Here is a 25,158-nt window from a genome sequence, read left to right as displayed (position 1 = left end):
TTCACGACGAACTAATCGTTTAATTCAATCCAAACATCAATTCTTCAGTTGTTACATGTAGCTATTCCATATACTATAAAATAAATATATCTATTATTAAGGTCAGAAACTTCACCCTATATTACATTTACTCGGGTTTTTTTCTTCTTCCGCCATCTTTATCCACATGCATATATATATAGGAACTTTCATTTTACATAAATCAAATGCAAATAAGACAAACCTTGTATACACACAGGGACGGTTCCGTCTCTTTAAATTCTATATACATGCATGTAGATCTCTCGATCTCTCTCTCTCTCTCCCTCTCTCTCTCTCTTATACCAGGTGTAGAACTAAAATCTAATTCAAGTTTAAGTTTATTATCTTAAAAAATATCTGGTTTGATTAAATGCAAGTTTGTTTTAAAGGGCTATGTCTGGTGAAAGTTATTTTCATCTTTTTCCATGTTGTTTTCGGTAACGAAAATCTCTTATTGAACATTGAATAGGCACGGCTAGCCATGTCCTAAATCATAATGTATCGGTTATGCAAGAAAATTCGTTTGGAGTGTTTCCGGTTATGAGTTAAAAGAGAACAACACGCCGCTTCGACAGGTAGGTAGATCTGAGTTTTTCTTGTTTATGATAATTTAACCATTGTTGACGAAAATCGGGGAATGTAGTCAGCTGTAGAAATGATTAAAGTACACGAAATAACCACAATTACCCATATCTAAAGCGGCAAGACGACACGAGATGATTTTCCGAGAGGAAAAAGGGGTTGAATTTTGAAAATTTCTCACAACTCTCGATTGTCAGGGTCAATATCGGCTCAATCAGCTAACCAGTCGAAATAAGTTGACCACTCCAGGGACGATTTGTGCAAGTTAAAATTAAAATATTCTACTTTTTTGATGTTGGTGTTTGTATTTTGCCAAAATTTCTATTCAAACGGGTCAGGTAATGCTTTAGGGGATAAGTTATGATTTAATGGATTAGTTAAGATTTAGAGGAAAATTTGGTTAATACACACCCCGCTGATAGATACAGTAGTATTACGCACCTGAATGAGTTTGTATTACATGACGTAATTTAGATTAGTATGTACGATTCTGGATCTGCAATAACCATTAATGCATGACTTAGGATTTATAGAAATTAATTTTTTTTTATTTGTAACGAAGGTATTTGAAAAATATTAGTCGTGTTAGGGGAAAAAATATTGATACCGTTTTCGATTTGCGAATTCACCTCTACCCTTTCCCATGTAAAAAAAAAGTATAAGCTTTAGATATTTTTCTTCAATGTACATGCGTTGTACTCGTATATGTATATTTATTCAGGAACATATTCACCAAAACTAAATAAAGATGCTGCTTATCCGGAACCAAAGACGTAGCAATCAAGGCTAGACCCAGATAGTATGTCAACTGTATGTATAGTAGGTGCAGAGAATTGAAGAAGATAGAGTGTATTATTCTAAGGTGTGTATAAGCAACTTATTTATGACTATGTAGAAAATTAACGGATTATGTAAATGTCGAATACTTATGCATGACGTTTAATTGTCAAATACTTAGGTAACGCTTATGCTTTCTTGATGAAAGGTGAAGATAACGAACAGTGACCAATCTCATAACTCCTATAAGCAATACAAAATAGAGAGTTGGGCAAACACGGACCCCTGGACACACCAGAGGTGGGATTAGGTGTCTAGGAGGAGTAAGCATCCCCCGTCAATCGGCTACACCCGCCGTGAGCCCCATATCCCGATCAGTCAAATGGAGTTATCCGCAGCCAAAATCAGTGTGCCAAGAACGGTCCACCAATCGCTACATGATGTTGCACAGAATATGTTGTTACTTTGCATTTTCTGGTCTAGTACTTTACTTCAAATTCAGAACACCAAATGTTAAAGTCTATAAGGAATTAGTTCATATTAAGATATAGAAATCTATTGATTTCCTAGTAAAATGGTTAAGGGGCGATAGACCATAGTCAGATTACCGGGGGAGGGGGGGGGGATGATACACTATATACATGTAGGTGTCGATCTTGTGTCAATTTACTCTTTAGGAGGAATTTATAAGCATGGAAGCTATCATGATATGGTCTTGTGATTATGATAACGTTTTCTCTACTTCACAGGGACCATTTAGACAGAGATCGCCTTCAAAAAAATGTATTTACCGAATGCACCAAATCGACATGCCAGAGAACAACCCATCAGGCAACATGATGGTTACAGAATAAACGACTCTAAGCTGTTGCAGCCGCAGAGACTTGGACTAAACTTTGATTACATGTCAGAATCTAATGTGTAATAAAAATACTAGTTAATTTTGAGCGTGGTAGAATAATTACTAAACTAACAAAAATGGACATTCGGAATACTCCTCATCTGACCAATAATATCAAATTAGTTGTTGTCACCATTTGGCGTCTTTTGTCCGCTAACTAAATTCCACATTAGAACCACTGAATGAAAATTAACCAAACGTGGCAGAGTTCTTCCAGAATTACTGTTTCCCTAAATCAGATTCTTTAAGATGATTGTGAGAGTAGATACCCTACAAAACCTACTTCCTTCTGGAAAATTATAAAACATTGCTGTAAAACAAAGCAAACGTTTTCTCTCTAAACTGCTATTAAGAAAGGTACCTGCAATTTGATACCGGTTTTTTTCTATGCAAAGAAATAACAGCCCGTAAAACATTATGCTGACACAAGCATCACTCGAAACATCCGTGTCTACAAAGTGAAGTGTCTTACCTACTGTAACGTTTGCTTTGAAATGTTTTAGAAGAGAGCTTAAGAAGGGACAACTCTCAGATTGTAAAATGCTGATAAATCTGAACGGAAGTAGGTATAACCAGAGACCATACTCGAGTAATATCTCTTTAATGTTAAATACCAAACAAAAACAACAAAAGCAAAACAAGTAAGTGACCGATGTCAATAAAGCTAAGTTGAATTTTCATATGCAAAGTCAGTTTCCCCTTTTAATTGATGGTAAACTTTGACGCATCCTTTATATCCACACCTGTGCTGAGTTCTTTCCATCTGTAAAATACAAAATAATACAATGAATAGTGTATGTTGTATTGGGATGGAAATGAAAACACTCAATGAATCTTTGCATAGGAACAGCTGAAGTTAGCGGTGGAAAAAACTTTAGTATAGTATCAGTACTTGTATTTTTGCATGTATTTTTTCCACAGGCACCTGAAGTATGGATATTACTACCCCCCCCCCTTGATATTTTTTTGGGGGGGGGGGGTCCAATAATTTCTCTGAAATGTGTGAATTCCCTGTCTATCTCATCCCTCTCGATTTATGTTATCGTTTCACGCTTTTTGTAAGCTTTAGAGATTTGCCTTCTACCGGTATAATAAAATACAGGCACTTGTTTCATACATGAGTCCCCCCTCCTTAATAATACCACAGGCACTTGTTTCATACATCATGAGTCCCCCCTCCTTATTAAGGAGGGGGACTTGTGTATGAAACAAGTGCCTGTGGTATTATTAAGGAGGGGGGACTCATGTATGCATGAAGCAAGTGCCTGTGGTATTATTAAGTAGGGGGGACTCGTGTATGAAACAAGTGCCTGTGGTATAATAAGAGAAATTGCCACCAAAAAATATATCATAAAGGGGGGGGGGGGTAGTAATATCCATACTTCAGGTGCCTGTGTTTTTTTTGTAGAAAATGGGTCTAAGAAATAATTGACAAACAGTGTTCTCCGCACACAAAAAGTTTGCTTAAAAAATACAGACGCAGTGTTACATGAAATACTACTTGGTTTTCAAATGTTTCCGGTACCGAGTAATATAAACTTAATCCTAGTCGCATGACGGCTGGTTTCTTGATAAACCAGATCATTGAAAATAGCAAAAAATTGGACACTACACGTTGCTTCCCTTTTGTAATAACAAAAGATGCAGCGGGTGTGTATTAACCAACTTTTCCTCTAAATCCTATCCAATCCATTAAATCATAACTTATCCCCTAAAGCATTACCTGACCCGTTTGGATAGAAATTTTGGCAAAATACAAACACCAACATCAAAAAAGTAGAATATTTTAATTTTAACTTGCACAAATCGTCCCTAGAGTGGTCAACTTATTTCGACTGGTTAGTTGATTGAGCCGATATTGACCCTGACAATCGAGAATCGTGAGAAATATTCAAAATACGACCCCTTTTTTCTCTCGGAAAATCATCTCGTGTCGTCTTGCCGCTTTAGATATGGGTAATTGTGGTTATTTCGTGTACTTTAATCATTTCTACAGCTGACTACATTCCCCGATTTTAGTCAACAGTGGTTAAATTATCATAAACAAGAAAAACTCAGATCTACCTACCTGTCGAAGCGGCGTGTTGTTCTCTTTTAACTCATAACCGGAAACACTCCAAAGGAATTTTCTTGCATAACCGTTACATTATGATTTAGGACATGGGTAGCCGTGATAGGCTCATAAAAAATCGTTTAGAACTAATCTATAAATATAAGGCCATGGAAAGGGGTAGGACACGTGCATGTACCCACGAGGCTAACATATCTTTCATAGCAAGTCAAGATGTAGCATAATTATAGGCATCAGTATATCTTATGAATTATTTAAAACGATGACTTCCTGTTCTCTCTGTAACATCTGATTTCCTTGTTCATAATAAGCCTTGATTGACTTAGTCATAATATCAATGCATGCAGTATTTTCCGTTCCGGTCCGCGTTTTAGCAACACCCCATTAAAAGTACACATCAATACCAATGTGATTTCTGATCGGGATCGGGTAACTGATTAACAATCAGATAAACACGGACGTTTTGCTGGTCAAAGGTATTCTAGGGACACAGGTTGATTTGTTTATTTGTTACGGTCCACTTTAATCCGTCATGGCTAGTGACTGAATTCAACCAATCACATCGCGCGTTAGCCACACACCTTCAAATTCAGGTGACCTTCCAAGGTAAGGCATGCATCCGAGATATTGGACACAGTACATTATATACATTGTCAAAACTTAATTATAGAATCTTATCGGTCAGTGAATTATGTATAAACGTATGTATAACGGATAAGAGACAAACTGACGGATTATGGGTGTGTCGACTTGATTCTTCGACGTGTTTTAGTCCAATTCCAACCTTCACTGGGAGCCTCAGCGGTTTTTTTTTTCTGCGTGTCAGACCAAAAAAAAAAATAAAATGTAAAATAAATAAATAGATGATCTCGATCAGCTTAATGCTGCAGGCCTATTTTTGTATCTTAGATTAATGAAAATGACATCAAAACAATGCTCAAATTCCCAGAAGTTGATCTGTAGAATCTACATATACACCTGTCAACAGCAGTAAGTCCCAGTATCTGAATTTTTTTGACCTATATTATACATTTATTACACGATACTAAGGGAGATATGAAGATTTATTCACCCCAGAAAATTCATATTTCCTGAAGGCAATGTCGGAGGGGAATATAATTTTTGTGGGGTGAGTGAATCTTCATATCTCACGAACATTCATGCAATAAATTGTTTATTATATCGAAACAAAACTAGACTGCGAAAATGCGATTGAAATTTCAAGAAAAAATCCTGTATCCGTTCATTTAGATATGGCTGATCTAACCCGAACAAAAGCACCGCTCCGTCAACGTATTAGAATATACAAGCAACAACAAATAAAGTGAGATGATAACCTTTATTATGTTTGCTTTCTCCCTGGATGCTGATTACCTACACGGTTAATGATTAAACTTATTCTAAAGAAATTCATGTATAAAAAAATCCCTCTGCACCTCACAATGTACAGGAAATGACATGGATGCATTATGACGTAACAATCGTCACAGTTTAACTTGATGTAGAGTTCATGGAAAGTATAGATGATGTCCCCCGTAGGATACACCACGTCCTGAGACACATGGATGGAGGGGGTATATGATATTTGTAGGCTCAGTCACGTGATTTGTTCAACCAATAGTATTTCAATAATTATCGTGTCATTCCCTTGAGGTATGAAGATATTTTTTACGATGTGATATCTTTAGATTCCATGACAGTTACAAGTAGGAATTAAGGAGAAAATATTTGGTGGGACAGGGAATTGAAACCAGGATCCCTGCATTACTATAGTCACTGTGCTCCAACCACTAAGTTATTGAGGCATATATGCCCACTCTCCAACAATTCACTTCATTCATTCCTCTTTAAAGAGTCTTTGACCTTGAAGACTGACAATAAGTTTACCCCTGCCAGGGTTCATGTATAATATATGCATGTACTGGGTTGGCCAAGGCTCTTATATCTGTAGTAGGAAAGAAGAAGATTTATGGCTGGACTGGGATTTGAACCTGGGATCCCTGTATTACTATTCACTGTGCTCTAACCACTGAGCTGTCAAGGTTGACACCCATGTACAGTGTTTATCTTTACTACTGTTTACACAGCGATTTATTTTAAGGTCATTTGCAACGTTTCTGACATTTTTTCTAAACTTATTATTTTCATCTCCTTTATCTTTTTTGTAGTTTTATTGATTTGAAATTTAAATAAATATATTCAAGACCTGAGTTATGTTATCGTAAAAGAAAGTACAACATAACTCATTTAGAATTTGATGTTTATTGAAACATTTCTCAAAAGTCTAAATTTCACTGGAACACACAGCATTATTTCAACCACCCTTCTTTTCCAATTTTCTAAGAGCCTGGGGTGCTCAATAGGATGAATATGGTAACTGCATAAAATGAGAGTGTGAAGATTGTAAAAGCACCTGGCATTTCAAACTGTGCACCAGGAAATATATGGCATGGATCACTGACTTTTACAATATTCTAGGTGGCAGAAATGTTTACCAATAAGACACATTAACAATGAACCTGAGTTGTGCATCTTAGCTGCTGTCTTCGTAGGATTTTCTCTGGAGCTCTTGCAGCATTAGCCACGTTGCCCTGAAATGGGACAGTTTATTTGTAAATTCAAGTAGTGAGTTCAGATAGTTCATAAAATCAAGATAAAATGAGCTTTTCTCCATTTGACCGTGAAGTTCATATATAAAAGGAAGTTGCTTGACATTTAAACACACTAGTTTTGTTCATTCAAAGGCTGGAAATACTAATGATATTCACAGACACAGACACATATATGTATTCCTCATGATGATGCATCAGTTGTTATTTGTTTGAAAGATCAGGCCTTTCCAAATTATTTATATGTTTAGCATCCACATATCAGTAGAAAACTTATTTATAAAAACAGCCAAAAAAGTATAGGAAACAAGATGTGTTTGTGAAACACTGATGTCCCCATAGCAACAAAGTAATTCTGACCAACGAAAGGTTCTGTCAAGGAGTACACATGTGAAACACTGATGTCCCCATAGCAACAACTAACTTTAAATTATGGCTAATATTAAAGGTTTTCAATAGTAAGGTCAAACCCCATGCCAATCTCATTAAGTAAAATATTTGCTGCCTATATAAAGAATGGTCTTTTTTAAAAACAATACATATGTGAAATATAAAGCCCAGTATTACTAACTATTCAATATTAATTTACGGCTAAGGTTAAAGTTTTTTTTATAAGTAAAGGTAAAATGCCAAGGTCAAGGTCACAAGGTAAAAAATGTTGGTACCAAAATAAAAGTCTTATCACAAGGAATACACAATCATGTGAAATACAACAGCACTATCACCATCCATTCAAACGTTAGCAGACCATGCAGTTAAATAACCATCACAAAGTGAGTTCTCAGCTTCACCAGCTGATTAATGTACATGCTTGATGATGATCTCTTTCTGTTGATAAATGTGAAGCAATGATACATCTTTATAATCTCATGTTTAGTGTACACATGTTTGTAAATAAGGTCTGTACTCAAAACTTTATTTTTGTAACCATATCTACAAGTCTCTTACGATGTACGATAATACTTTGAATAACTTGACTTCCATCGATTTTCTAAATATCGATGTACAAGATTTTAGATTAATGTTTGAAAATTTTAATTATAAATGGTAATCATGAAAAAATAGAATTAGAGCATTGTTTATTTGATATAGTGCAGTGGTCCTTCACCTTGGTTGGAAGTGTACATTATTATTTCTCTCTTTGTATAAATATATATATATAATAGAATTGATGAAGGAACCTAGAAAGATCAGCTTAATTAATGTTCAATTGTAAAATGTTTATTTCCAATCACGCAACCCTATTTACTAGTACAGTAAGTCTGTGACTTTATGTACATCAACATACATCAAACAAGACCACGAAGTCATTCTCGGTCACTAAAATTCCCAAGTTTTTCCAAAAGAACTCTTAATTTTGGATTGCAAATTTAGTGTTTTACGGTTTTAGAAGTCCAAAACCAATTAAGGTGGATGTTAAACACAAATAACACTTGCAATGGCCTCATTAGGAAATAGCGGTCACTTACAAGAATGCTGAGAAATGAAATCTGTTGTATATTGTCTAAGTTGCTGATATCAGAGTGAGAAGGCACATATTTTCTGTGAAATTAAATAAGCAGTTTTCTCAGGTAATGTTAAGGTAGTACCACACAGGTAACAAAATTTTTCTTATTCAATTTTTTTGAAAATAAAGTTTTTTTTTTGTTATATCAAACTACATCTATTTGTGAAATTTAAAAGAAATTTGACCTGTACAATTTTTTTTTTATAAAAGGTCACAAATCCAGTTTCACACACCTCAGTCAGAAAAGGATTAAGTCAATTAGTTTCCATTAAAGTATACAAAAAAAAAAAAAAAAAAAAAAAAGAAGAAGAAGAAAAAAAAGAAAGAAGAAATTTGAGGAAAATGTAGAATTTATGAAAGAATTTAATTAACAAAAATTATTAAATAAATGGAATATTAAAAACAAACAGAATAATAATCAAAGTCACAAGTTAATTTTTTTAGTATACCAATATGCATGTATATAAATATACAAAATTATGACATGCATGTAGTTCATTTATAAGTTTCTTCAATGCATGACACACTCATTATCATTATTATGAACATATTATAAAATTCAATATTTCAGCAAGTTTATTTGCTATTTTGCATAAAAACTCAATATTCAGTCTTTTTTCTGATGAAACATAATGAAAACATTTGGGTATCTGTAGTTCTTTAAAACATGATGCAATTGGGTGTCTGATCCCCATCTCCACTTTACTTCCGATGTCAATATATGCAGTAACGCATTCAGCATCACAGCCAGTTTCGACATCGGATGATAATAGTGCATAATTATGATCTTGGCCGATATTTTCCAAAACACCCACTTTTTTTTCAAATGTAACCCTCGCTTGGACTCTCATTTCGATTTTACAAACGTCCCATCACTAATAGACCCTTGAAAGTGCTTTAAAACTGAGTTATGCAAATGTTTGAATTTTTTAATCATGCGAGGTGCTTCTGAAACGATAAGTTTTCGGATACTGTTTGGTACTTAACTTTAAGTGTAAACTTTACTAGATTGTTAAAAAAGACACCCAGAAAATTAGTGGAGTATTCGCAACCTCTGACAGACTGAAAGTGGGTGTTTGGTTTGTAAACAAATACTCTAAATAAAGATATCCCATTATGTGGAAAGGAGATTGGTTTAATATGAAGAGTTCTTGTACGATTTCCAAAATTGGTTTTAAATTCTGTTGTACTATTATAATAGTTTGTATATCAGCATGGTTAGATCACCTAACAAGTAATGCAAATGTACTGGGTTTGATTGTTCTGAAGACATTTCTTTCCTTCTTTGCTACAATAACTTATTAATGTCCATATACATGTACAACCGTCTGTAATATATACATAACAGCTGGCTGTGCCTTTTTACTGGCAACAACCAGGCCAGAACTATCAAAATATGTTGGTGATATATTTCAAGATTTTTTTGTAGAAATTTAAGATAGAATGCAAGTGAAATGTACATGAAAAATCACGAAAAATTATGTATGTTGTTAGCAGGATATTGGCAAAAATTTTAGAGTAGTTTTTGACACGTGTTTGTAGCCTAATTCTCAAAGGGAGGCAATTATTAGATGTTACAGATGAATGGGGTCCAAACTTTAAACAACCATGCTGAGAATTCGGTGGACAGCACAGAATCACGGGTTTGTAGCGGAATGAAGAAGTGGCTGAACAGTGAGGCTGAGGGCTGCCACCCCAGGGACTGTTTAGAAGAGATTGCCCGGGAGCAGGAAGTGGATCTAACAGACAGGAGGTTTGCAGAGTATATGGACAGTATTGACCCCCTCAGGAACTTCAGGGGGGAGTTTTGTTACCCCAAGATGAAGGAACTAAACAAAAGTGAGTATTCTGATTGAACTTCTATAGTTCCTTTGAAATCACCATCTAAATTCATTAAGCATGAGGACTTTTTTAAGCAAGTCAGATAAAACAACTAGTAGATGCCCCTTGTGTTACAGTCCAGCATTTCCCCCTCTTACTTAAATGGTATTGATAAATGGTACCATTCCCAATGCCAAACACTATAAATTTTTTCCAATATTGAGGCTAAAAAATGCCCAGTATCGACCTGTCAAGTCGGCTTGTAATTTGCTTTGTATGAAATGTTTTATGAGTTAGCTGATTTCTTCATCTACTTTCTATATTGAATAGAAAGTAGAGGTCAATGAAGCAGTTATCAAATGCTGAATCATGTAATAGTCATTTTATCAGGCCCTTAGCAAGAAGCATCCTGACCCTGGAGGTCAAGACGGGGCTATAATTACATAAATGTGCTGTTCAGTTAAGGAATGCTACTATGGATGTTTTTAACATTAAGGTTGGGGGAGGGAATGATTGCTGCCCCTGCTGTAACACCTTTAGTCACTCTTGAAATTCAGTTATTGATGAATAAGGCCAAAGAAATTTGTTGTTCCTATAACATGCTTTTCAGAAATGGAGTATGTAGATATGGATTTTGAGTGGATGAAGTATCAAAAAAGTCTATAACCCCAGTGGATATTTGATGTTAAATGAAAAACATGGGTGATATTGAAATATTGTGTAAATGTTGCTCAAAACTACAATACTGTCCATGCTTTTTGATGTCTTAAATTTCATAGTGTCTTCAATATTTTGGGGTAACGAAGGACAGATAAATTAATTACGATAATTTGATCCAAATCTCAAGCGTAAAAAAAAAGGTAGGGGTGGGGATCAAAACGTAAGGTAGGTGGGGAAACTGTAACCGCGCAATTATTTGCTTTAGGCCTAACAGTATGGAAATCAAGGTTTCGGGTCACCTTTATGACTTACAGGCCTCTTGTTTTGGATAATCTGATTTGAACAAAAAACATCAGTGTACGTCTCTTCATCCCAGAATTAATGGAGGGGTGTTTATAAATAATGAATAAAAGCAAATAAAATTATTTAGTTTCGAGATTCTTATTTCATATGAAGTAAAGTATATTGTGTGGGGAAACAGATAATAAATTTTACCACCCTTACACAATATTTAAACAGTTATTCCAGGTCATTGTAAAACTTTAACTGATTTCCAGACTCTTTTACTCAAACTCTTGATCTCTCCAAGTTTTATTGTGGTCGTGTAGACTTCCAAGTTCTCGAGTCTCCTGTCTACTATTCTGAATTTGTCTGATTTCAGCGGATTTAAGCCTTGTGGATCCGGAAGAGGACTGTGTATATTTCTGTGGAAATTCACTAGGACTCTGTCCAAAAAAAGTCAAGGAATATACGCTCATAGAGGTCGACAAATGGGAAAAAACGTGAGTAAAGTTTGTGTGTATTTAGAGGCAAAAGGTATGTTGACGAATATTCAAAGATATGGAGAGGTGTGTTCAGGTATGGAGAGATCTATTGACATATATTTAGAGGTGTGGAGAGATCTGTTGACATATATTTAGAGGTGTGGAGAGATCTGTTGACATGTATTTGGAGGTGTGGAGAGATTTGTGGACATATATTTAGAGGTGTGGAGAGATCTGTTGACATGTATTTGGAGGTGTGGAGAGATTTGTGGACATATATTTAGAGGTGTGGCGAGATCTGTTGACATATATTTAGAGGTGTGGAGAAATCTGTTGACATATTTGGAGGTGTGGAGTGATCTGTTGATATATATTTAGAGGTATGGAGAGATCTGTTGACATATTTGGAGGTGTGGAGAGATCTGTTGACATATATTTAGAGGTGTGGAGAGATCTGTTGACATATATTTAGAGGTGTGGAGAGATCTGTTGGCATATTTAGAGGTGTGGAGAGATCTATTGACATATATTTAGAGGTGTGGAGAGATCTGTTGACATATATTTAGAGGTGTGGAGATATCTGTTGGCATATTTAGAGGTGTGGAGAGATCTATTGACATATATTTAGAGGTGTGGAGAGATTTGTTGACATATATTTATTGGGAAAAACAGAGGGTAGTTGTAGGGTTTTTTCCCATCTCCTAAACTGAAGAAATCCATGGAAGTATGTACATAACAAATAATTCAAGAATTTGTGTGAAATTACAATGGACATCATACTGCAAGGAGGTTTGTTTCTATCAGTCAAAGATTATACGTTATCATAGTTTCCAAAAAACTTTGTTTTTGAGAAGAATATACAGAAAAAACATGGTTACAGCGAACATGCACGTAATTTCATGCTTATAGCAACATGATTTTTATGCCCTCTTATGAAAAAGTTTTACACCTGTTTGTTCAATCTGTAGACCAAGCCTTGTTTGCTCAATATCTTACGAACCCTTTGCTTGACAGACATCAAACTTGGTACTCTGTTACATGTTAAGGAGAAGATGGCCCCTATTGATTTTTAGGTCAAAGGTCAAGGGTCAATCCACTCTGGACATATGAAGATATTGTCCACTCAATATCTTGGATTGTTTTGGCATTACTATCAGTTAAAAGATACATGTGTATAATCCTTTTCAGTTTTGCACCATAGGGGTCATACATATTTCTGAAACATTTCTTGTCCATCCCTGTAGTTTTAAAACATATTATGAACTCATTGGATATAACAAATTATGTTTATAATCAAAATTTGCTTGTCCCTAGCACTTTGCTATAAGGGTGCTTTACTGTAAGTTCTTCATGCTAGAAAAAAATGTTTATTCGGTATATACATACATACAAACATACATACATAAATACCAAGGATAACCCATGAAAGCTCGAAAGCTTATTTCCAATGGGGTCCTTTGCACGGATGTTTGCGCTAGGGGATCATTTAGGTGGGAGGAAACTGGAGTACCCGAAGGAAACCCACGCGACCGTCATACCCTCTCACATACAACCACTGTCAATCATGGGGATCGAGCTTGGGTCGCAACGGTGAGAAGCGAGAGCGCTACCTGTCCATCCGGGTTTCAGTCTTCAGAAGAAATTGTCAGCAGAATATTTACTAGTGAGGATTTCATTTTGGCATTATTAGTGAGAGTGATGAGATCGCTAAAATTGACTGAATATAGCTAGTAACAATTTATATCTGAGGTAATAATCACCTGAAATTATAAAGTCGCTAAAACTAGTTCTTGTTAAATATTTATACTCATTTTAATGTAAAAATTACTAAATTTGTGTCTTCATAAAAATCCATTTCAAATTTGAAATTATCAGTTGAGAGGCATTTAAACTGAAGCACTGTCTGTGTATAAAATACTTGCCCCAAGCAAAGAAGAAAAACTGATAATAAACAATGATGTACCCAAGTAGATGCTGAACTGTAAACTGATAATAAACAATGATACTGAACTGTAAACTGATAATAAACAATGATGCTGAACTGTAAACTGATAATAAACAATGATGTACCCAAGTAGATGCTGAACTGTAAACTGATAATAAACAATGATCTGCCCATGTAGATGCTGAACTGTAGAAAAACAAAGGTAAACAAGAAAGACACAATTCTGTTTGGTTTACAAAGAAAATTAGAAATTATGAATTAATTTTGATTTCTTTAGAAATGTGCAAAATGTTTTGTCATATTTTATTTTGTCAAATGCTGTCTGACATGTTTTATACCAATTGTGAGGCTGTTCTTGACACACTGATTTTGAATGCGGATATTCTGTTTACCTGATCAAGATATAGGGATCACGGCAGGTGTGACCGGTCAACAGGGGATGTTTACTCCTAGGCACATTATCCCACCTCTGGTATATCCAGGGGTCTGTGTTTGCCATACTCTTAATTTTGTAATCTTTAAAGGAATTATGAGATTGATCACTGTTATCTTCATATTTTCTATAGAAATATGCAAATTATTCTGTCATATTTCACACACACACACTCCAAGAATTTTGGAAATTGTATTCAATTTTTCTACATTTGATGAATTTCTGATTCAATGGCTGAATGCTGAAAACACCCAGAGAAACAAGAGGTACAGTAGGTACCTGTGACCTTGAAGGTGTAAGAGAGGTCAGTTTACGTAAGTAAAGGTTATTGTTACCTGTCAGAATCACCAGAGTTTATATTTCCTGTTAGTCACTAGCATAATCCAGTCTCTCTTCATAAGAAACCTCCGTTAGGAAAATGAGCAAATGGTGTGTATATATATTAGTGATTTAAATTCACTCAATATTAAAATTTTCCTTTCTGTGATTCATGTAGATGCTTTGCAATACTGAGAATGAGTGACAGCTATATATGATAATGGAATAAATCATCGTTCACAAAACAAATTCACTGTAAATTAGACAGTGAAGGACAAAGTGTTTCATAAGTTCCACACAATATACACGTGCCTTTGACAAAGGTTTCAAAACTTCCACATAATGAACGTGTTTTTGGTATAATAGGTACAATAGTAGGTCGATATCGTAAGCACAAGATCTGCAGTTATTATATTTTAGATACAAATTGCATATACAATGGAATGTTTTATGGAAAAAAAATAAATGGAAATGTTTCTTTTTCTTTTAGTTATTACTAATAACTTTATTTGATTGATTACTGCAATAAAAAAGAACTAAAGACAACATGATTATTTTTTATAGTGCAAGTGTAGTGCATCAAATGAAAATTTCGAAACATAGCGGAAGTCACTTTTAAAAACAAAATTAGAAGACAAGTTTGGATATCTTGAATGCCTGGATATCTTGACGTTTTTTTGAAGGCCCTTGGAGATAGATATTTTACTGTATATCATGATAAACACTTTCACTCAGTATATTGTTAGCCACTGGTTGAATTGATAACCAAAGTGCTGAGACAAGCAAAATAAACGCCCCTGCATAAAGCTCAATAGATCAGTCGACGGATTCATGGAAACAATGAAAACAGGTAATTACTGAAACACATCCACCACCAAAAAAGTACCAAAAACACCAACTTTTTGTAAACATTGAGGATTTCAATAGAATCCTTCATTAGCATGATGTGGGATAGGGAAATTCCACCGAGGAGATGAGATTCTCATGCAGTCTAGGCTTTCCCGAGTATTAGACAGCAAATCTTGTTCCAGAGGTGGAATTTCCCTATCCCACACGACTAAATAATGAAGGATTATTATTAGTGCATAAATTTAGGAGCTTTGAGAAGATTTAGAATTATCAAAAGAATTATTTGAACTTCAATGCAAAAACTTATTAGATAGAGTCAGAAAGAGCAGACCTGAAAATGGTTTACAATGTACATGTAAACTAAAATACCCAAGGTTGTCCATCAGATAGTTATATCAGAAAACAATACCAACCCTGTAATGTAAATCATATATGACGTCACAATCATTGATGTCACAGCAGTGTAAGAGAGAAAAATCTCACCTGGGTAAAGTCGATCTCACACTGGTGATAATTAATGTAAGAAATATGTACCTGTTGCATACAATATTACCTGGTGAAAAGAAGGTGCAGTCTATTTCAGTAGAGAGAGCAGCACGATATATTGGGCAATCTCCTCAACATATAGTCCACAGTCAAAACTCAATCTCCTCAACATGTTGTCCTTGGTCAAAACTCTATATATATCTCCTCTACATAATATTCTCGGTCAAAACTCTATATATCTCCCCAACATATAGTCTGCAGTCAAAACTCAAATCTTCTGAACTTATAGTCCTTGCTCAAAACACTATATATCACCTCAACTTATAGTACTCTGTCTCCTCAATACATAGTCCTCATGCAGTCGAAACTCTATCTTCTCAATATATAAGTCCAATGTATTCCTCAGTTCACACAGAAACATCCTTCAGCCTTAGAGCCGTCTGACCCTGAGTTTTATATCCAGTTTGAGCAGAACAGGCCAGCTCTGTTCATCCGTTACTGACAGACATGGTCATTAACACCTGTTTCTAACTTTTACACCTTGATACAGGTATACTCCTGTCTGACCTGATTCCTTGAGACTGATAGGAACACTAAAGGTCACTCACGCATATCTTTTCTATATACATGTACGTGTAATGATAATCACAAGACTTAGATATAGCTAGGTACAAGGTCATAGGAATTTATGTAACACAGTTTTTGCAAGAGACTGTAAAGCTTTATAGATATGCCATTGTCCACACTTCCTGGTTGATAATGGTTGTGTAAGGGATGGTCTGTTTTTATTTGATACTAGAAAAGTTACATTGTTGAATTAAGGAGGGAGAGCACATGAGCTGGAATATAGAGACATGTACAGAGTAATGAGAATTTCTCAGGAAGATTGAATTATTATGTTTATTTTTGTTGGTTACCTAGAGATCACAGGGATTGTCAAAAAATATATATTTATCATATTTAGCTAATTCAGCCAATCTGTGGAGCTTTTCAGGCAGTTGTCAGAGTGAGAAAGCTGTGTAACAAATATGAAAATTACAGTACCTAGTGCTGCACAGTGCTCAAACTGGAATGATTACAAGGTTCTATGATTTTTAATGAGAGTAGCAGTATAGCCATATTGTTTACCTTCAATACAGTTCTAGTTAAACTGATGTCTGACACAGGTTTTTATTGAGACGTATTAATCATTAATACTTGTCACTGATATACCATGTTGATAGCAAGAATATTCCTCAGTCCAACAATTGAATATCTCTAAATGTTAATGGACTCTATTTTCTTCTTTCTTTAAAAACTCTGTAACATTTTCACTTCAATCTAAACCATGCAGTCTCATATACAAAAATAATGAATAAGTGAACTTAATGTCATGCATACTTATGAGCAAGCTTTCTTGAAAAAATATTGAACTTTAGCTTGGGTTTTGTTTTTTTCAAGCAGTCAAAATTTTAGTAAAATTCCAGGGTTGTTTTTTTTTTTTTTTAGATATCCGGGCATGGTCAGAAATCTTTGACAATTACGTTGTAACAATATGATGTCCATTACCCATGTCTCTATACTGGAGCATTACGAATTCTATCTGTGCCCTAATGTTGGTGAAATCACACCCACAGTAATATGAATAATAGTATGAGGAATTCTGAAAATTGAAGATGTAAAAACAACAACTGTACACTCAGTCTGATATTTTAGGTGAAAATTCAATGAAAAAAAGTACTTGTAATGAAAAAATCTCAAGTCAAAAAAAAAAATAAGTTAAGTAAATTTAGTATTTCTTTATTTGAATTTTTTTGAAAATGTAATGAATAAGCATTATTTATATCAAGAACTCAAAGTCAGAGAATTTAAGGTTGTTTTTTTTCCCCTTTATATATAAGATATTGGCCAGTAGTGATGATTTCATATGTGAAATTATAACTATAACTTATTACTCCCTTAAGTTACCAGCAAAGCTTACGTGGGCTATTAATTTTTTTTCAATGCTAGCCACCTTCATCACACAATAAAACAACAAAGAAAGACATTTGATTGTTTATTTGATCATATTCCATACCTTCTCTGACAAAACTCTCTTACCAGGCGTAATTGAGAGATGCACATCCCAAACACAATGACAGAGGTAACTCTGACAATGATGACAGTTTTGAGATTACTCAAAATTAAATCATATGAGGTGATTTAATATTATCTAAATAATAAAATGCTTTTCTTTGGTTTGTAATGGATTATGAAGGTTGCAAACATTGCAGAAAATATGCAGAACTTGTGTTATGTGCAGACTGACCAAGTGCATTTGTACCTGAAAACAAGTGATGGAGGGAGGGTGGGGCCGGATTAAACTTTATTTTTCTTATCATAAATAGAATTGTAAATTTCAAAGGTGGCTATGTAATGAGGGGATAGTGTATATTCTCTTGGCAATCTAGAAAAAATACTCGAATTTTGAAAGTATGCTGAGTTTACTGCATTCCTGCATGCATAGATAAATAAGAGTTTCAGCAGCCACTGTATGAAATAAAAAACTACGTAGATTTATATGGTGTCACTATTTGAACTGTTTTGTTGACAGAGGGGTGGAAGGTCATCGACATGGAGATTTACCCTGGGCATTGTTTGATGAGGATTTCTGTGAAGACATGGGCAAAATTGTTGGTAAGGCATAAAAATTATTTTTTATTACTACATGTACTAAGTGATTTTAAAATGAGAGGAACAAAGTAACCGGTTATCCAGTCATCAGTCAACTACCCATGTACGCGATCAAAACAGCAGCGTCATGATCAGCTTTTTTTTTTTGTAGTCTAGCTGCAGCAGCATTTACTTACTATTTTCAGGATACAATTTCATGCAACTGACTTCAGAATCTCAGTCATGAATGTAGACAAATTATGCATACATCTAGATAGTCATGATTGTGCTTTTGAAACTTACCCAAGTCAATGATTTTTTTTCTCCATTAGATTTATGTATGCATTAATAAAAGGAACACTAGTAAACAAACGGCGTTGATTTTTTTAATTATTAATTTGTTATGAAATGAACAGTGTTGCAGAAACATCATTTTAAATTTGATTGATAAAAAATATGTCATTTATTTTCAACTTGGTTTTTTGTATCTTAAAAAAAAATACAATATTGTACATTGTAAATAAGTTGGTGTGTACCTTCTGCGTCCACTTTGTGCTTGGTCAGTCCCCCCCCCCCCCCCCCCTTTATGTTTTTTTTTTTTTGAGAATAAGTACTATTAAATGAAAAGTATTTGCAATTGATGAATAAATCACTTTGTACGTTTTTATTTTCTCTTCATTGCCACATGTATTAATTTTTTTTTTACTGTATCCAGAAGAATAAAGGACCTGGACTTGATTTGGTAGCCAGTCTGCTAAACTTTTAATTTAAACTCAATTCTCATCAGAATTTTCCTAATAAACAGGGGCAAAGAAAGAAGAAATTGCAGTTATGAATGGGCTGACTGTTAATCTTCATTTGTTGTTGGTACGTAGGCTATTGGTTTTATTTTCCAATTTCAAACATCAAAATATCATACAAGGATGGTCAAATTGTAGAACTTGTGCATACACTAATGAGGGAAAGCAATGCATGTACACTAATGAGGGAAGAACTCATGCATACACTAATGAAGGAAGAACTCATGCATACACTAATGAGGGAAGAACTCATGCATACACTAATGAGGGAAGAACTCATGCATACACTAATGAGGGAAGAACTCATGCATACACTAATGAGGGAAGAACTCATGCATACACTAACGAGAGAAGAACTCATGCATACACTAACGAGGGAAGAACTCATGCATACACTAATGAGGGAAGAACTCATGCATACACTAATGAGGGAAAGCAATGGATACCGGTACACTAATGAGGGAAGAACTCATGCATACACTAATGAGGGAAGAACTCATGCATACACTAACGAGGGAAGAACTCATGCATACACTAATGAGGGTAGAACTCATGCATACACTAATGAGGGTAGAACTCATGCATACACTAATGAGGGAAGAACTCATGCATACACCAATGAGGGAAGAACTCATGCATACACTAATGAGGGAAGAACTCATGCATACACTAATGAGGGTAGAGCTCATGCATACACTAATGAGGGAAGAACTCATGTATACACTAATTAAGGAAGAACTTATGCATACACTAATGAGGGTAGAGCTCATGCATACACTAATGAGGGAAGAACTCATGTATACACTAATAAGGGTAGAACTCATGCATACACTAATGAGGAAAAAACTCATGTATACACTAATGCATACACTTATGAGAGAAAATACAAAATATAATTAAAATTTCTGATGAAAACATCCAAAAAAGTTTGCCTTCCTCAGTTTTGTATTATTTATAGAATTTATGAGATTGATCACTGCTATTTTAACTTTTTCATGTATTATAGAATATAATGAACTAAAATTTACATGGTACTGTTTTGATTTTATCAGGTTGTGACAAACATAAAGGTTCATACAGCTAGTATACCAGGGATATTTATTTATTTCAGATCTCGTTTTACCGACCAACCCCCACTAGATACAAAATCTTAATGGAGAGCAAGGCCTTTCCTTCTGACCACGTAAGTCCTTATCTTTACAGTCATCTTGTCATTGACAAATGAAGACAGGCTTTTGTATTGTGAAGTGTAGCAAGGATTACTTTTTCTCACATTATCACCAGTGTGAGATCGACTTTACCCATGTGAGACAGCCATGTGAGATTTTTCTGTCTCACACTGCTGCGACGTCATTTGATTGTGACGTCATATATTTTCTGTAATTTACGTTACACGGTGAAGATTTACGTTACACAGTGAAGTAAAAATATTTTGCACTGTTTTCCGTTAAATTTTAATGTAGTATAGCTTTCTGGTGGACAACCTTGGGTTTTTTAGTTTACACTTTTAGTGTAAACCATTTTCGAGTATGCTCTTTCTGCCTATCTAATTAGTTTCTGCATCGAAGTTCAAATGAGGATTTTGATAATTTAGAATTTTCTGAAAGCTCCTAAATTTATGCACTAAACTGTAGGTAAAATGTGAGAAAAATAATTCTTCGTTATTTACTCATGTGGGATAGGGAAATTCCACCTCTGGAACAAGATTCGCTGTCTAAAACTCGGCAAAGCCTTGTCCTAGACTGTGAATCTTGTCCCCTCGGTGGAATTTCCCTATCCCACACTTGTACTAATGAAGGATTCTATTAGTCCACCACCAGCTGAAGATTTAAAGTGCTAAAATTTTTCTTCACCTTTATATATATATAGTGATCCCTCGATAACTGCTGAATTAAACTCAAGATAATGTAAATGTTTATACAGAATGGAGCCCAAATATATTTACGGAATTGAATTTCTTTTGACTGCCCAGTGAATTTGTCAGTAATGGTGAATTCGTTATATTGCCACCCCCGCTTTATTGCCCAAATTTGTCTTGAACAAAAGTTGGCAATATATCGAGGGAGCTCTGTATATAATTGAATGATATTGCATAGAGGAATTGACATTTTATAATGTGTGTTTGAATTGTTGCGCACATGAATGAACAATGTCTTTAATTCAAATTCATTCATTCATATTTTGAATAATTGCGTGCCTTATTTGTGTTATATTTATTTATAATATCATGTACAACAAATAAAACTTGATTATTAGGAAGTCGCTTAGAGCTCCATATTAAATTTATTTATGTAACATAAATGATCTCTCTCCGTATTGAAAATTAGATAATGATTTTATGAATGCAATTGTATTTCGTCATGCCCAATAGTTGACCAAAGACAAAATGAATGGTTGTTCTAAATTTCAAAATTTGAAACTGAGTGCAAATGTATTTATGATGGTAGTTTTTGTCGAGTACGACAGTTTATGGGCAAAATTATGAATACATGTCATCTCTAACTTCTCGTCAAACGCAATAATCAAAAACATAATGCACTCACAGGCACTTGTTTCTGTAAATGACTTATGAGCTCTGTGTACTAATAACAACACAAGGTACCTAGCTTCAAATGACACAGAATGGCACCCCCTGAGAATGTCGGTCTTTTGAGCCTCCAGGGAATATGCGATGCAAATGTATTTACTACTGTTGTATTGTACAACCATTCAACTTAAAAACCATGTATGGCATGACTGCATTCATTGCCTCTTATCGCCGAAAACTGCAACAAAACAAGGATTTTCCGTTTTATACCACGAAGTGCTATGTACTGATACCGCGCAGAATACGTGGGCGATTTTGACTGGCTAGCACGCTCTTCTAAAACTACGTTTGGAATTCTTTAGAGTTATTTATAGAAAGATAGAGCATCAGAGATGAATTAAAAATAACAGGCAAAAGGATGATTTTAATGGTGACCATTAACCACAATTGATCTTATTTTATATAATTTAGTTACTAAAATTAGGGGGCGAATGCTACAAAAAATAAAGGGGACTCCATCCCCCATATTTTTTTTTCCACAGACACCTGATAACTATAATCCGCCCTTTCTGATTTTTTTGCGGTGACAATTCCTCCAAAATGCGTGGATTCCTTGTCTCTCTCAACCCAAGCTTTAGAGATTGGCCTTCTACTGGACTGGTATAATAAAATATACTTATTATAAACAGTATAAGGCAAGTATAAGGCTTATAAAAAAGCATGTTTACGATTACATAAATCGAAATTAGGATGGAATAGATGGGGAATCCACACATTTCGGAGAAATAATCGTCGCCCCAAAAAATCAGAAGGGGGAGGGGGGGGGGGGTATCCATACTTCAGATGTCTGTGAATTTCCCCACTGATAGCGGGCGGCACAGATCCGTAATATTAGGGATGCGGGGGAGGGGGTTCGCCGGAGAAGTTGGAAGTTGCACGTGGCTTGTTTAAATTTCCTGACAGACATTGATAAAAATATAATAGTCATGATAAAGATCTTCAGAACCTTAATTAGTGTATGCATGGGTGGGGGTGGGGGGTTATAGTGCTCGTCATTGCTGTCTCAATTTTTTCCCCTCAGGCTGGGAATGGGGGGGGGGGGTCATTCTTTGCTCCAGGGCTCCAATTTATAACTTTCAAGCTTACATGCATTAATATCTTTTCATTCACTACTACATAGTACTATCAAAAATAGTGGGGGGGCCATTCTCGCAATATATCTTCATTTGCATGCATGAAAATAACAGTTAATGTTCATTGTCAATTAAAAGGGTTGGCCAGTCGCCTCCGAAAAACATTGATATGTGCCTGCAGCGTTCTTAGTACTTATGGTGGGTTTCATAAAACTTCAATGTACAGGTACTTGTCACATCAATACATATCAAAAAGTCAATAACACATCACTAAAAAACTTTCCTTGCTCTATTTTGCATACTTCCAAATAATCTAATTATCTGTATTTTCTCTGACTTTCCATAGATCTGCATGAAACATGCAATTGGCAGAAATATTTCTCATGCTAGTTAACGAAGTTGTATTTATAGTAAGTCATAATTTCATTATTATCTTCATCAGAAATGGTTCCGACACAAAAATATTTTTAAATCTCCACTCGGGAAGTCTTAGCTTCTATCTTCTGATGACATGTAAAATCCCGAAACGTACGAACAGCTTTGGTTTTTTTGAGTAACTAAAAATAGCATACAGCGTCTTCAATTCAAAATTTTTATTTTGTTAACAAAGCAATATTTTCAAGATTTTTTGGTAGTAAACATCGTATCAATTTATTGTGATAATAAAACAATGAGACTTTATTTTTCAGCACAACGAATATACAATTTTCATTCTGTGCGGTATCAGTACATAGCACTTCGTGGTATAAAACGGAAAATCCATGTTTTGTTACAGTTTTCGGCGATAAGAGGCAACGAATGCAGTCATGTCATACATGGTTTTTAAGTTGAATGATTGTACAATACAACGGTAGTAAATACATTTATATAGCATATTCCCTGGAAGCTAAAAAGGCCGACATTCCCAGGGGGTGCCATTCTGTCATTTGAAGCTAGGTACCTTGTGTTGTTCTTAGTACACAGAGCTCATAAGTCATTTACAGAAACAAGTGCCTGTGAATGCACTATATGAATGACAAGAAACAGAAAAACTACCATATTATAAAAAGTGGTCTGATTTCTTGGACATTGTCAGGTAGTATACAACCTAATTTCGGTAAAATGTTTTAACTTTAAAATTATAAGGCGCATGCAGACTTCCCAGAACAGCCCCAGACAATTTGATATCTGACATATTGGACAGTTTTCGACTTACTTTCAAGATCTGTGTCATCACAAAATATGTTCAACCAAAATAAAAACTTATTTGAGTTTATCGACATGTGTTTGTACTGTTAATGAATTATTACAAAAAATTGTAACAGCGACTTCTATAATCATGTGAAAAATTAAGAACATCGAAAATATCAGATGAATATCGTATTTAATAATTTATCGATGTGTCAGATCGTTGGTCTTGGGAGGGGGTGTCCTTCGTTGAAGTAATATAATTATAAATCTTCATGAAATGATAAATATGGGCCTAGTCAAAGCAATTATAACTAACACTGTTCACCTACACAGTTTTATGTTGATCATGTAAACCAATAACAACTTCTCAGCTTGCTGGAAAGCCCCGAGAATATCCGATTGGTTGTAAACTTGAAGCATCTATAGTCTATAGTCTTTTGTGCTTTGTCCTGGGCGCTTCATTCTGAAAATTTCCGTAAGGCTGATCCAAGACTGAAATCACGGATTGAGGAAACGAACAGGCATATTTCATTTATTAAATTTATTTCTTCTGTAAGATCAAAATCAAGCATCGATAAGGCCAATTCAACTTGATTTGGCCTTATTATTAGTAGATTATCATCCAGGGTCAGCAAAAAGTATGGGGCGGATGGGTGGATTTTATTTTTTATTTTTTATTTTCTGAGAAAAATATTAAAGACAAACAATTTTTTTTTCAACAGATGTGCATCATTTACTGCCAGGTGGATATCAATCTATGCCATTTTCACAGACGAATTCTAGGTTAAGCTTTAATTTCAAACAGAAATATACCTAACTTCTTCAAGATTTAAGCCTGTAAGAACACAAGATATTAAGAAAACAATATACACTGAGTGGCCAAAAGTATTGCAACAAACATGGCTGACGTCATCACAATGTAAATAACAGCTGCATGGAAAAAACCAACTTTCAATGAAATAAACATTATTTATTTACCATTTTTTTCTAGTATTTTGTTGCAAAGTCTTTCTGAATAATAACTTATCGTAGTTTTGAAGATATTGAAGCATGGAAGCTACGGATATATGTTTGAGAGAGGCCATTCCAAATTTTTGTCACTGCAGCCATTAGGTCATCCCGGTTTTTAATATCATCAAACTCACGGGACAGT

The 25,158-nt window shown here is 34.8% G+C and overlaps 1 protein-coding gene and 2 long non-coding RNA genes across 5 annotated transcripts in view; 2 read left to right on the top strand and 1 right to left on the bottom strand.

Annotated features, from left to right (window-relative positions):
• Positions 1-297: 297 nt before the first annotated feature.
• LOC125647566 (uncharacterized) lies at positions 298-2,322 on the top strand. Its single transcript, XR_007360001.2, has 3 exons — positions 298-596; positions 1,325-1,465; positions 2,130-2,322. It is a non-coding gene; the product is annotated as an uncharacterized LOC125647566 (long non-coding RNA).
• A 543-nt stretch (positions 2,323-2,865) lies between these two features.
• On the bottom strand, positions 2,866-18,045 carry LOC125645514 (uncharacterized). The gene is made up of 3 exons (XR_007359357.2): positions 15,812-18,045; positions 4,350-6,943; positions 2,866-3,044 (listed from the first exon to the last, which is right to left on the bottom strand). It is a non-coding gene; the product is annotated as an uncharacterized LOC125645514 (long non-coding RNA).
• The window catches only part of LOC125645620 (kynureninase-like), a 57,079-nt gene continuing 36,628 nt past the window's right edge, over positions 4,708-25,158 (top strand). Inside the window, exons 1-6 of one of the 3 annotated variants that reach the window (XM_056142245.1) lie at positions 4,708-4,828; positions 10,040-10,307; positions 11,611-11,731; positions 18,317-18,399; positions 19,181-19,242; positions 20,287-20,358. In XM_056142245.1, the coding sequence (XP_055998220.1) occupies positions 10,040-10,307; positions 11,611-11,731; positions 18,317-18,399; positions 19,181-19,242; positions 20,287-20,358 (606 nt within the window). In that variant the 5' untranslated portion in view covers positions 4,708-4,828. Of the gene's footprint in view, positions 4,959-6,962; positions 7,735-10,039; positions 10,308-11,610; positions 11,732-18,316; positions 18,400-19,180; positions 19,243-20,286; positions 20,359-25,158 lie in introns of those variants that run through there. The other 2 variants (XM_056142244.1, XM_048871241.2) reach the window with 2 other exon arrangements.

The sequence above is a fragment of the Ostrea edulis genome, chromosome 6 (assembly GCF_947568905.1).
Source record: "Ostrea edulis chromosome 6, xbOstEdul1.1, whole genome shotgun sequence".
Lineage (NCBI taxonomy): Eukaryota > Metazoa > Mollusca > Bivalvia > Ostreida > Ostreidae > Ostrea > Ostrea edulis.
Note: the sequence above shows the minus strand (reverse complement) of the source record. Positions and strands in the feature narration are given on the sequence as shown.